At 35.5% G+C, this 14,933-nt stretch overlaps 1 protein-coding gene across 1 annotated transcript; it reads right to left on the bottom strand.

Moving 5' to 3' along the window:
* Nucleotides 1-2,125: 2,125 nt before the first annotated feature.
* LOC146166505 (nose resistant to fluoxetine protein 6-like) lies at nucleotides 2,126-14,042 on the bottom strand. The gene is made up of 14 exons (XM_083386690.1): nucleotides 13,900-14,042; nucleotides 12,756-12,892; nucleotides 11,873-12,015; nucleotides 11,029-11,201; nucleotides 9,217-9,332; nucleotides 8,314-8,472; nucleotides 7,334-7,523; nucleotides 6,650-6,818; nucleotides 6,044-6,123; nucleotides 5,504-5,629; nucleotides 4,432-4,597; nucleotides 3,825-4,014; nucleotides 3,012-3,170; nucleotides 2,126-2,340 (listed from the first exon to the last, which is right to left on the bottom strand). The coding sequence occupies exons 1-14, from the start codon at nucleotides 14,040-14,042 to the stop codon at nucleotides 2,126-2,128; spliced, it is 2,166 nt and encodes a 721-aa protein (XP_083242816.1).
* Between the last annotated feature and the right edge of the window lie 891 nt (nucleotides 14,043-14,933).

Here is a 14,933-nt window from a genome sequence, read left to right as displayed (position 1 = left end):
AAGTTGTTTTATTTCGAGCGTTTCAACAGCGCAAATACTGAAACTTAAACATAGCAATAAGTACAAAATGCGGCAGAAATATTGTAAAATTGTCAAATTTATTATTTTGTTAGATTTGCCACTGTGCAAAATGGCTTATTTAATATAAAGATCTTTAAAAAATAAACTTTGACTTCGTTCATTTATTTAAACAGCTTTACATGGAAAATGAAAAATAATTTCAAACAAATGCGAATCAACACAACCGGGAAAATAAATGATGTTCATAATGCACATCAGCATCGAAACTATTTTGCGTTTACAAAAAATCAAGGAGTAACGTTGTTTCGAAGCGAGTCAACTAAAATCAACAAGAACTAGTTGGAAAGAGCGCGTGATATGATATTCAAATTAACATCACAACAAAAACAAACAGTTCCAGGTGTTAGCCTAAATAATTTGATATAAAGTTCACCTTTCTTTCGCGAAAGTGAGTTATTTCATGCCTTTTAAGATAATACGAATTACTAAAACATTTTCCACAATCTTTGCATTTACAAGATTTTTCTCCCCTGTGAGTTTTTTCATGTTTTTTGAGATTTCCTGGCTGGGTAAAAGATTTTTCACAAACTTTGCAAATGTAAGGTCTTGCTCCGGTGTGAATTCGTTCGTGTCTTTTAAGATTACCGAGGTGGCTAAAACACTTTTCGCATAGTTTACATTTGAAAGGTTTTATTCCAGTGTGAACGCTTGTATGAGTGCTGAGATCTCTATTTGTTCCGAACAGTTTCCCGCAAAACTTGCATTTGTGTTTCTTGAAGTGGAACCCGGACATATGTTCCTTAAGCAGGCGACGTTTTTTGAACAACTTTTCGCAAATGTGACAGTGAAGCTCTAAGTTGCTATCTTCAACTTTTCTCTTCCTTTTTAAGACATTCGTGCTTTTCTTCGTGGTGATTTTGCAGTGATTTTGCATACCCTGCCTGTGAGAGTCGGACGTTTGAGTTACAAACTGATGTTCTTGTGATAACCAATCCGTAAAAATGGCAAAAGATTCGTCAGATAATTCATCATCGCTCTGTTGTGGCTTACTAACCTTTTCTGTTGTCATAGTTTAACTTAAAACTCAGCAAATTCCCTAGAAAATAGAACTCAGCAAATTAATTTGGTAGTTCAGTCGTACTTAACCTCTATCACAAGTAATAAACCACTTTTATACCGTAAGTAAGTTCGAAAAAAACTCTAAAGAGGTATCTATCGGAAAAAAGTAAAACTGATCAAGAGTGTGAAAGGTAAAAAGTTGTAAACAGTACACCGGGTGTAAGACTTGATAGTCATTGAGATAAAAGAAATTAGAAACTGACAAGTCAATTAGTAGGCTTGGCACTTGTAGGACACCCGCTGCGACATCAAGGACTCGGCTGGTGTCCAATAAGGTAATTATAGTCAGCGTGTTATCACGATCACAACAACGCAACAGATATTTAGAACGACTTCTTAAATGCGTAAAACACACGTGTTCTTGCTTCACAAGTTGATGTAACATGATCTGCCTTTACGCGGCACACATTTAATTATCCGTGTTAATTTTAGCGTTACTCCATGTTTTCCTACAGACAACTACATCGACTAAAAATACCTTTCTCGTCAAAGCTAGGCCGAAAAATCCGGTGCCAAAACAGCGGCGCCCTAATAGCGCATTCAAAGTAAGGCGCCCAAACCTCGACACCAAAACGGCCGATGCCAGACTGACGGTCCCCGATCGTCCCTTACCCTCGTTAAAAAGTTGTATGATAATTCTAAAATATCTTATTTTCCTAATAATTCTAAATTATCCTATTTTCGTAATCTTACAACTGCGGGCCGGTTAGATTTTTATTAAAAGCAGTTTAGGAAAACAAAGTTTTTGTATCACATCTTAAAATAGCCACGGCAATTACAACTAAAATATCTAATTTTGGTGATAATTCTAAATTATTTTCTTTTCGCAATGTCACAAACTGGACCAGTTAGATTTTATTATTAGCAATTTAAGAAAACAAAGTTTTTATCAAATTTAGGCTATTTCATGAACTTATTATTTCATAAACTTATTTTATTTTTATTTGCCAAAAAAGACACGTGAACCAAAATTTATTCAATAAAATTACAACGAAGTCGAACTTTCATCATCGACATAACCAACATTAGAAGCGGATTTATTTTCACAGAAAACTTCTTCCATTTTTTCGTTCTTTTCTTCGATTTCCTTTTCTTTTCGCGGCTGACCGCTTGGCTTGATGAACTTTAGTAACCCCAAAAGTGGCCACTCAATGAACAAGGAAAGAAGAAAAGCCAGACCAAATGAGATGAGCAGTGAACCTGAACGAAAACCGGAAGGGTCACTACCGGTCATTTAGTTGTTTGATATTGGCCACCTAAATTGGAGAGGTTACTATTGGTTATTAAGCTTGAAGAGGTTACTATTGGTCACTAAGATTGAAAAGGTTACAATTGGTCACCAAAATCGGAAAGGTAAGTTGTGGTCACCTAGATTGGAAAGGTAATTAATAGTCACTAAGCTTAATGAGGTTACTAATGGTCACTATAGTATTGGAAAGGTTAATTGGGGTTACTTTGATTAGAGAGGTGACTGTTTGTAACTAAGCTTGAAGAGGTTACTTTTGATCATCAAGATATGAAAGGCTACTATTTATCTCAATAGTGAAGAGTTTACTATTAGCCACAAAGATTGGAAACGTTAATACAGGTCGCTTACATTAGGGAGGCTACTGGTAACAAATATTGCAAAGGTATTATTAGTTATATAGATTAGAGGGGTTACTATTGGTCACCAAAATTAAAGGGTTACTGTCGATCACTTAATTTCAAGAGGTTCCTAATCTTTAACTCGGTATGATAAATAGAAAATATTTCTTCTAAAAACAACTTATTTCTTAACAAAAATATACAAACGAAAACGTTAAACCCCATATAAGCCCCTATTTATGGACGTTAATGCGAATACCGTAGTTTTAGGTACCAAATCTCACCGAGGTAGTAATAGACCGTGTTAATGTTGAGGAAGTGCATCGGCATTTCTTGTGATCCGAGGAACCAGAAAAGAGGCAGAATATGAACGAGGTAAGCTGAGTAGGTGAGTCGGCTCAGAGGAATGAAAACTCGCCAGTCCAAAAACTTAGTGATCGGACCTGTGGCAAACAACAAGGGGCTATATGTCGAGTAGTAAATTGTGTATATAACCTTGCGCACTTGTCAGCGCTTTGAAAAATATCTCATTTCGAGTCATGAATCCTAGGCTCACCTTTGCACCTATGCCATGTATTAAAAAAAACAAGTATTGAAGTTCCTATCAAAGAGTTCATCATCTATAGAACTGTGCGCATTTACTGTGTCATATTAAAAAAACTAATACAAAAATAATAACAAAATTAGTTCTGCATAGCTTATATTACGCTGTGCATTTTGAAGAGCTTTGGGTTAAGCAAATATTTAGAGCACTGAAGATTGGCTTTTCCTTGACGCTTTGTATCAATATTATAAACAACTATTTTAAAACAAATTTACATTACTTAAGTCGTTATCAACAAATAGAGGTTAACTTAAGTAATTTTTTTTTTCACACATAGCAAGTTAAGTTTGTCCAAAAGTGTATTCAATTCTAACCTAAATAATTTGCTTAAATAACCTACTCGTGTTAAAACGTCAAAACTTTGCTTACGTTAAGTCATTTCCATTTACCAAAAGCTAAGTCAATCGTTTAAAAATATAATCAATATTCAGAGGGCTTTTATTGTGCTACGTAATTTGTTTCAAAACTTTACTGAAGGAAATTAGGTATTCACCTCCAAAACCACAGGAACATGCCACGACCACCCAAGCAACGCACATTCCCCAGACAGGACGCGCAAACGTCTCGTAGAATGTGGCCATTTCCCTGCTGAGCAAAGCGGTGTCGTGCCAAGCTGGGAAAAGACCGTACACTATCGCACACGAGATGACGCCAGAGAGCAGCCAGCATGTCAGTGCAGTCGCCTGCAAAAAACTCATTTTGAAATTAAACATTTACTCGTATGTATAATTGTGAATCCAGAATGCGTTACCGAAAAGAATAAAATAAAAGACTATGATTCAAAATAATAAATCTAGACGTCGCTGAAGTATGCGACAAGCTGTGAATGTATTTTTTACTGTTACAAAAAGAAACGTTTCACTATAAACTGAAAATCAGGTATTCTGGTATTTATTTCTTTACCGACGTTTCGGCTACCTATCCAGGAAGCCTTCATTAGGTAATGTAACAACACCACGTAAATAAATCGACACAAAAAAATAATTACAAAAATAAACTTATTTTAAAAATAAACTTATTTTGGCTACGCCTGGTAGCAATAGCATATTGTTTCACCATTTAGTTGCCCAACCATAAAAATATACAATATACAAGATCACCTTGGACATCTTTGATATCTGTTTCTTGTGCTCGTGCAGTATATACCCGACGATTATTCCGACCATATAGACGGATATACGGGACCAAGGGGCGTGGTAGGTGTCCTGCTGGAGCTTCGTGGTGTACGTTGTCTCAGTTGATCCGTAGTACAAGAAACGACTAAAGCTGTAAAAGCAATAAAGCTTCAAAAAACATACACCGCAAACAGATCTATGTCGTCTCCACATTTGCGTCAAATTTTCAAGTAGTCAGTTTTTAATAACTTAGCGTGACTAAACATCTGTCTTATTTGGTATTTTTTCCAACGTCTAAGCCCCTTTTATGTATACATATATGTCTGGTTTAACTAAACAAAACCTAACACCATATTTTTATTGCCCGAAATGAGGGCATGTGTTTGCGACAGGTGCTTACTGATTTTTTGCAAGATGTTACTTTTGCTGTATTTTTTTCAACTGAATTAAAAAAAGAAAGCTGAGTTTTATAAGAGTTTCTACATTTGGCATTGAAGCAAAGTAGTTACTTTTATGAAATAATGTACGTTGTTAGCATTTTACATAATTACAAACTGCGTTTAAATGGAATAATTTTTGATTACTTTTGGGAGGGTACCATCCATTTTTAACCGCAATAACATAACTAAAATATTTTTTTGTGAGTCAACGTTGAAATATGGATAGAGAGGTACCTATCGTGATTGTATTTTAAACTCTTAAGGCTAGGGGTGTCCAACTCAAACATGCCGACGTGCCAATTTTTATCTTGTAACTTCTTTCCGTGCCAAAGTCTAGCAACTATCTTTTTTTTCTAATATTAAAAGGGCTTTTACACAAAAAATAAAAACAGTAAAATGTTATAATATCAGAAGTAATTGTTTGTTGTCGTAATTAGGGGGGGGGGGGGGGACTTGCTTGCCATTTTTTATTAGGTCGCGTGCCTCATGTTGGACACTCCTGCTTAAAGCTATTCATAAGATTACTTTCAAGTAGATCTATTAATGGCGTAATAGATCTATTTGAAAGATAATAATGAATAAATAATGGACTATCGAACTAGCCAATCAGCACTTACAACGAGATTTGAATTCCCTCGTAGATGGTGATTGGCTGAAGGTTGTAGTTGTACGTCAGCATCGCAGTGGTAAGCATGCTACCACCTAGCATCAGACAAGACAGCACCAAACCGAGGACTTTGGATCTTAAAAGAATAAAAACATCCTAACATAACATGATTGTTGTTAAAAATGACAATTCAACCTAATATAAAAAATATTATGATAGCGAATCTTAACAATAAAGAATGAGAAACAAATAAAAAATCTACATACTCCAAATTCAATCCAAATAAAAAATCTTGATACTACAAAAACCGGATTAACAACAAACAAGAAATCTGTAACAGATAAATAAAAATATCTGACTATTATAGAAAAGTTAAAACCAAGTACAGAATTTAGAAAACCAAAACTCAGTTTGTTTTTCGGTTTACTAAGTTCTGTACTTTGTTAATCTTTATCGATAATGTGTAATCAGAATCGTTTGTTTCATTCTAAAGAAAATTCTGAATATATTAATATGGAAAGGTTTTATATTTCAAGTAAACAATTCTCACCTGTATAGAGCGATTAGGAAAATGGGTGAAATGATGTAAAATTGGGTGTCGTTTGCCAGGTACCAACCCCAGTTAAAGCACTGAAAAATAACGGTTTTATTGGACAACGTTTCCTGTGTGTCAAACATTTAGCATATTAATATAATCAAAGCGTTAGTCATTAGTGTTAATAGTGTAGATCGTTTTTTAAATTGTTAATTTTAAAATTTTACACTTTTCTATTACTATATCCTTATTTTGGTTGATTTCGGATCTAAATTCCTCTATGTTACGGTAATAAAAGTTTGAAAGTCGCATATTACACATTAGAATTCTTTTTAAAGTTGCATATTAAACTGTGGGGGTACTTCCTTGTTCTTTTTATTCAGTTGTTCGCTTTACAATTTTTGCTACAAATAATGATCGATAAAAAAAGTTAAAATCGCATGTTTTAAAATTACCCGTGTATGACGTCATAGTTACCCTTGAGTCGAGCAGTTCATTAACAAACCAAAAATAATCGATTAGAAATTTAACAGAAATAAATACAAGGATTATACAGAGGATTTCAGTTTACAGTTGGAAATCGCATCTTTTAAAACAACCCGTGTATGACGTAATAGTTACCTTTGGGTCGAGCGGGTAGAGGTTGTTGATATAGAGCAGGTTTGCCCACCAACCGTCCTTGCAACTATTGTTGAAGAAAGAAGCAATATCGGGCCAGAAGGGACCAGTCCCAGCAAACTTGAACAGTCCAGTAACGATAAGGATCATGTATGCGTATGTAGGGGTAAGTCTAGTAAAACAGGAGAGATATGATTTAAATTAGTTAGCTGACGGTAAATATCAAAAAGGATAGTTAGTTGGCTGTACATATTAAAACAAGTAATAGGAAAAAGGGAAATGTTGATTGGATCATGTAGGCCTAAGTAGGGGTAAGTCTAATAAAATAAAGGAGATATGAGTCACATTAGTTACTTTATTGTAAATAACAAAAAAATCAGTGGAATATGGAAAATGTTGATTGTGTGAACACGAACAATATTATCATTTAAAAACCTTTGGTGTTGCAAAGAAATTATTGATATGTAATTAATTAGGATATATGAATGAGAGTATGACTTTGAAACAAGTGTTGTGAACAGGACATTTCGAGATAATTTAAGACCCAGTAAAGTTAATCGTTAAAAGTTTATCGCATACCTTAGGTATCTCTGCAGGTACATCATGGCTACAAACCTTAGGTATCCCTGCAGGTACATCATGACTACAAACCATAGGTATCTTTTCAGCTGCATTATAGGCACATACCTTAGGTATCTTTGCAGGTACATCATCGGTACATTGATCTTTCCTCCGCTTCTGCGCAGATGTTTTGTTCCCAGGAAGGCGACCAGGATTCCACTGAGGAGGAAGAAAGTATCAACGGAGTAGAATCCGTTCACGATCGGCATCGAAGACCCGAAAGCCTTGAAAGTCCTCTCAGCCGTGGCTGCATTGTCTGAAAAAGTGGTTTGTGTGAATATACATAATAACATAGTACTGTAGATGCCTTTCAATATAAAGTGGTTGTAACGCAAGCAAATTCTTGCTTCCCTCTGAGCCTGTGTAGATCAGTTGGTAGAGCGACGGTCCCGGTATGACCGAGGTCGTGAGTTCGAACCTCACTATATGCTACTTGTTTTTCTAGCCTGACCTTGCTTGCATTTTTGGCCACAGTTGTTGTACATTTATGTGTGTGTATTTTTCTTTATTCATCTTTTTTATCGTTTTGACAATAGCAACAAAACCATTTAGTTCGATTTAAAGCCAGGCCCTCTACATATCAGTTGACATCATTTCCGTCCAAAAACACTCACTGGATATTTAATTGCGAAATAGTATATTTAAAATGTTTAACGACTATATTTTTAAGTCTCTTAGAAAAGGCAACTCTGAATGCTGTTCTTATATAACCGCTTTTAAATCAAATTATGCCTAACCAGAAAATGCTTCTTCAGGATTATTATTATAACCTGAAGCAAAAGCTGCTCAATTGAGTTTTTTTTTTCAGAGATAAAAAAAATGTTAGTATTACAAGAGGTTAGCTACAGAAAGTAAATTTTAAACCCAAAAGAAAAATATTTTGGTCTAAAATACATTTTAAAATAAAAAAAATTCGGTGTCATTTTCAATGGATTTGCTGGATGGACCTGCCAAAATTTTATCATAATCTAAGTATAAAAAATGTATATCATGAAGTTTAAATGAAATTATCACTTTTTAAATTACATTTCACAGCTCGTACTTACCAATGCCGTACACATAGAAGAGATACGCATGACCAAGCACAACCCACGTGGTGCTAATGAAGCGAATCCCATGAAGCGTTTGGATGGTACCCGGTCGTTGGTTCATATCAAGAATCGCTTTGCCGTTCTTTATCACGGAGAAGCAAATCAAGATTTTCACTGAAAGAATATGAAAATATGGTAATAGCTTAATGTAAATGGTAATTAGTTAAAACGTAACATATATCTGAAAAACTATGTCTACTGGAAGAATATGACAATCATCACCGGAAAGAAACATAAATATATGATAATTGCGTAACAAAAAAAGTAATTAGATGAAACCAGGGCTGCGAAGTCGGTTAAATCTAACCCGAGTCCGACTCTGATTCTACAGCATGTATTTCATCCATTTACGTAACTAAAATACAGCAATCCACTTAAAAGGGTGTCGTTGAACCTACAGCCACAGTAAATGGTTGAAAAATATTTCACCGAGTGTCATTTAACCTTAATAATTTACAGTCTGCGCCTTGACGGTTTCGAAATTTGGTACTGCGCATGCGCACGTCGGACTAGGGACTGGGGTAGTTTTACGTGGTCTTACTCGAGTCCGACTCCACCAAAACAAACCGACTGGACTCCCCAACCCTTCTCGAAACATAAAAATATATCTGAAAAACGAAATTAATTTAATATAAAAAATAATACTTTAAAAAAAATACTAGGAAGATAAAAATAATCATTGTCTGTGATGGACAATATATGTTTGTTCGGGCCGCGATAATTTTGGCAATCGTGAACAATTAAACATGGGAAGCAGAGCGATTTAGAAGAGATTGACAGCCGGCCGTCGCACGTTGTCATTATTTATTGACCTTCTGAAGCTTATCAGCAGCATTGCCGCAATGTACACTGACTTACCAGCAATTGGTTGCTTCGGTTTATCTTTCATATCACCATTCTGCTCTCTGTTTGCAAACATCAGCTCGCTTGCGGTACCAATTAGAGCGAGCAGTGCAAAAATGGATGTGACAACTCTGTAACAGTTAAAGTATGCGTCAATACGCTGCAACCAGAATAAGCTTATTGCGGGGGTATATTGCGCTACTAGTTTGCAACCAGGTCTTTTTGCACCATTTTAAACCTATTTTTAAATTGTTTTTTTTTAACAAACCTGTTGTAAACGATCTTAAATTGCTAAAAACTTATTCAAATGCTTCTTTAGTGATTGTATCTGTTTTCAACGACCTGGAATATAAATCTTATTTAAGGCGAAATTATTTTTTAAGGCGAATGCCACCGAAAGCACGTAAAGTAAAATACAAGACAAAAATAGAAAATGTAAACGAATTCTAGATCCTGCGACTTTAAGAAACCGGATTTTAATTTGTAAGCTATTTCTGAATTTCAACTCCCTACAAAACCTCTTAAGAATAAATATACCGATTTTGTATCGTGCAATTAAAAGAGAAAAACCTTAATTGAAAACTTAAAATTATAGTAAATTATTATGTCAGTTAAATATAATCTTGTCTTTTGGCGATAATAGTATAACGAGAAGTAATTAAAAGAAACCTAAAATTTAAATTTGATATTTTTTACCCGAAAATGTTTCAGAACGATTTTTGTCCGAAGCTTTATAGAAAAAGTAGACATCGTAGAATTTTCAAAATTTTAGACAAGACATAGAGTGGGATGTAGGTGTGCATAAGAGGTTTATTAGTCTATACCCCTAGGGACCTTCGATTGGGGGACATAAAACCTAAAATACTGTGACGTCATCGTTTTAGCTCTCTGTAGCTATCGACTCCCATCTAGTTTCGTTTGTTATTATGTCAGTTTGATATAATTTTGTTATTTCGCGATAATAGTATTACGGGAAGAACGTTGTTTCAAATTCCTGGAATGACACACTTAAGGTCGTAAATCAGGTCAGAGGTTGGTCAGTTATGCAACGGAGTAAAATGCCTTCTAAATTCGTCTTTCTGAGTGCGTTTGCTTTAGCACGTGGTAAATATTAACAAATCAAAAGCACACAAGGTGTCAGGAGGGCAAATATCAAAGTGGTATTAGTAAACGTTGGGTATTTAAGCAAATACGTTGCTTTGAATGTTAAACCTATGTAAAGGCCATGTTGTTCCACAACAATATATTGCACCATTGGCACTTCATTAAATTTTATTGCGCAATACTGTAAAGTAATTAATCAAATTATGCTAAAGAAATATACAGAAACTGTTTGTTGTTTTCATAGTTAAAGGGCCTAAATGAACATCTATGGTAATATTTTCTCGTTTAATGAAGATCTTTATTAGCGTAAAAAATTAACACGATAGACCTTTTAAATCAATTAATCTATGTGACGTGCTACAACAAAGTTTGTCAACCAAAAATGTGTGGCTGTTTGATTTGGTTGGGTTGCCGAATGCAATATTTTTAGATGGTTAAATTTATTCAGTTTTGAAGCTTATGAAAGCTCTAGGCCAAATACATGGCTCATATTAACTAATTCCGAATTTATTTATGCTATTTATCTTATGTTTTATTCACTTACAATAAGTGTAGTAAATACAATTGGATCGCCAAAGCGTCGTAGTTATACATAAGGTTAATATTTACAAAAATAGTTTGCAAAACATTGTGTTATAACCTAAGACTCTAGAAAATTTCGGTCAGACAATTTACATTAACCTTTCTCAAAAGTTTCGTTTCCACATTCTAAACTTAACTTACATTCCGATGATATCGGGCGTTGTAAGACTTTTATCATGCACAGGACAGGTGACATCCAACAAACCAGTGGTGGCGTAAGTGACGTTAAGTATGACACGAACCGACTGTTCAGAACATGAAGAAGGAAAACAGGAACCAAGACTGATGTCGATCGGGTAATTGGCTGGGTAAACCTGGGTATTTAGGGATATATGTTACCTCAAGCGTTATCAAGTATGGTAAATCTGGTAATTGGGGCTATACGTTTACTTGAACATTATAAAGTATGGTAAACCTTAATGAATGTGGCTATATGTTAACTCGAACAATATTAAGTAAGGTAAACCTGGGTAATTAGGGCTATATGTTAACTCAGACATTATAAAGTATGGTAAACCTGGGTATTTAGGGATATATGTTAACTCAGACATTATCAAGTGTGGTAAGCCTGGGTAATTAGGGCTGTATGTTAACTCAGACATTATAAAGTATGGTAAACCTGGGTATTTAGGGATATATGTTAACTCAGACATTATCAAGTGTGGTAAGCCTGGGTAATTAGGGCTATATGTTAACGCGAACCTTATAAAGCATGGTAATATACTGAGTATAAGTAGTACTAATGACTTGACTGGGTCCTGACTTGCGCAACTAATGACTTGGACTAGGACTTGAATTGTTATTTGTTCGATCATGACTTGGGATTGAGTTATTTTACAACTGACTTGACTGGGACTTGATTCATTTTAAAAAGACTTGAATGGGACTTAATTCATTTTAAAATGACTTTTCTAAAACACTGTTTATTAAGGTTTCTAAGTGAAAATTTTAAAGAAAAAAATTTGAACAATGTCAAAGGGCTGACCTGTAGCCGAACACCGAAGTGAGAGTTGCACCACTTTCCCGCTTTACCGTAGTTTATTGTGCTCCTACATTCGTGATAGTGACCTGGCCATCGAACATTGCCTTCCAGTATACCGCTCTCCGGGGTTCCCCATGAATCGAACACTGAAATTGAAATGAAATACATATTTCAAAACCAAAATGGACAAATATCCGTTGTGTAACCACCTAACAAATGTAGTCTACTTTTGTAATTCGACTAAAAGAAATTAGTTTGTTAAAACAATGTTTTAAAGAGTTTGTTAAAACAATGTTTTAAAGATTTTACCAGTGAAAACGTTTTTAGTAGGTAAATTAATATAAAACCGCTAAAATTGCAAAGTCATGCACTCCAGGTTATAACCTATTTACAACTTGGATTTGCGGCAATTATTTTGCGTTCTGCTTAAATGCGGTTGGAATTTGTGTAACTATTTTGTGTAAAAAAGTCGCCGTTGAGTAAAATTTAGTTTAACAAAAGTTATTTCTTGAACGCCTTACGTTGTATCGTTGGCGTTCCTCGAATGCTTAGCAAAACAAATTTCTAAGTTCATCTATAATTTGCAATATTAAGTGCAAAAAGCCCTTAAGACTTTTTCGATACTTAGCTCCTATCCGTGCCGGTCCGATACCAAATGTAAATTATAAAGGAATTTTAGCCATGATTTGAAATCTAAGCGATTCTCCTTCAAGTATAAAATTATTAAACAGTAGTTGGTTGATTACTGGATGAAACGCAACATTCTAACGTTTAAGTAAATTGTGACCTATTAACCCGAAAAACGCATTCGTAGTTTAAAGTTGCTGTTTAAAAAGTCAAAAACATTGCGTCGCCATTTATCTAAATGTTTTATAGCCCTTCTTACTTTTCATCGCAGAAAAATCCAAGTGTCTTGAATCGTTTAACACCATGGTTACGTCATCGATACACTGCACCAAGTCATTGGCCTCCCCCGTCGAGTCTGTGTGTGCCGCTATGTCCCCCAGAATGGCCTGCATCGATCTGTAAATAAAGAAAAAAAAAATACAATATGATATATAGAAAATAACAAGAATTCATGGGTACACTAAGCACGGACCGGTGATGTAGCTTGATAATAAATTGCAAAACGGTAGAGTAGATGGACAACAAAAATAATCCAAAATTACAATATGATATATCAAAAAATAACAAGAATTTAATTCAAGCCAAAGAAGTGAGTCTTCAGCTTGGCTTAATTTTTCTAGGGCGTAATAAATATTGAAAATTGTTTGTATACCAAGTGGTAGTATCAACGTTGTACTGATTCGACGTGCACTTAAGCCATTGTTTTCAAATGACTTGACTTGACTTAAGTCATTTGACTCAAAAGATTAAGTTTAATATTACTTGACCCACCCAAACGATAACCAGCACCCTAACCCAAATATTGTGCGCTGATTTCATAATTACATAAACGCTTCAGGTCTCAATACCTCAATTTGTGACGTAACAATCCTATATGCAATGGACGAGAAACCATCTTATGCCCATCCAGTTTGGGCTTTGTCCCAGCGTTCCAGTAATTACTAAATTAACGCACATTATTTGGGTTAGGATGCGGGTTGGCGTTTAGGGGTGTCAAGTGCTATTAATTCTATCTCATATTTTTGTTATCTTTTGTGATTTTTTATCGAATGTTCAATATATTTACGCTGGGAGTTTAATTTAAGGTACAATTAGTGCATTGCCAAGACCTCAAGGTTTACAATTCAGACTCTTCTGCCTTTGGATGTCCTAATTGTCGTAGACCTTTCTGCTTAGAAATGCACGAATTCTAACGAATCGGGTGGTTTCCTGCTGTTACTGATTGGGAATTAAGGTCGACATTTATCTTTTATCTGGTCAAGGGGGTTTCCATTATCACATATTAGGTTCAACATTCACATGATTATCATGATATCTTCACATATATCGTTAGCTGATCAAAATGCCAAAAATCGGACACACCTATTATATGTTTTTTCAAACAACTTAAAACAAAAACTCACTTTTCCAAGGCGTCCAAGAACTGACCCATGTTCCTCCCCGGTGCCGGGACTTCCCCCTGCCAGGCCGGAAATTCCGGTAAATCGTCGCTCCTCGATTCCAATAATTTCTCGATCCTGGCTTCGGCGGGAAACGCGTCCCTCATCATGCCCATGACGTCATTGAAAGGACCGCGCGCGTCACTGAACCGAGTGACGTCATCGCTACGAACGGCGGTCGCGGCGATCGAGATAAAGAAAATTATTGCAGTTGTAAATCTGAGCATCTTGTGGCTTCAGGTAGTTTTTAGCGACTGGTTTGTCTTTCAACAATCGTCGATTGTTATCCGACAAACGACCTTTGGAACGACGCGCCATGAATATCGCCCACCTCTGTTTGAGGTCAGAGAGATTAAAAAGCGCCACTTGAGAATGTGAGCTAACAATCAATCGCTCGGTCTTGATAAATCAACAATCGTTTGCGACACTCGCACCATTGTTGCGTCACAGGTGATTTGGTCATGTGGGCCAGTGGGTATTCGACTTTTCAGTTTCTTTCAACCTTCAATCGCGTTCCGTATTTCATTCAAACCATAATATCCTCAATTTGTGCTTATCGGTGTTGTTCAGGGACAGATCTCAACTACTGACCTTGCCAAGCTTATCAGCCGCATTACCGCAACGTACACTGACTTACCAGCAATTGGTTGCTTCGGTTTATCTTTAGAGTCATCATTCTGCCTTGTGTCTGTAAACATTAGCTTGCCTATGGTTCAATTAGAGCGAGCAGCACAAAACAAGATGGTTTTACATTGACGATTTTTCACTACTATAGAATCTTATTATAAAAAGGCAAAAATAAGGATAATGCTATTATTTTAATTGCTTATGTTCGGATCCAATCCTGTTCGAAAACTACCAGTTGTTGTTTTTCCATGTCTTATCCTTCACCCACGCTATACGATCCTAAATATCCACTTGGTTAAAAAAAATCTAGAACAACTTAATTCAACTTTATTTTCCAAGAAGAACTATTGATGTCGGTTTTGGCGGACTGC

The sequence above is a fragment of the Ascidiella aspersa genome, chromosome 1 (genome assembly GCF_963924565.1).
Source record: "Ascidiella aspersa chromosome 1, kaAscAspe10.2, whole genome shotgun sequence".
NCBI lineage: Eukaryota > Metazoa > Chordata > Ascidiacea > Phlebobranchia > Ascidiidae > Ascidiella > Ascidiella aspersa.
Note: the sequence above shows the minus strand (reverse complement) of the source record. Positions and strands in the feature narration are given on the sequence as shown.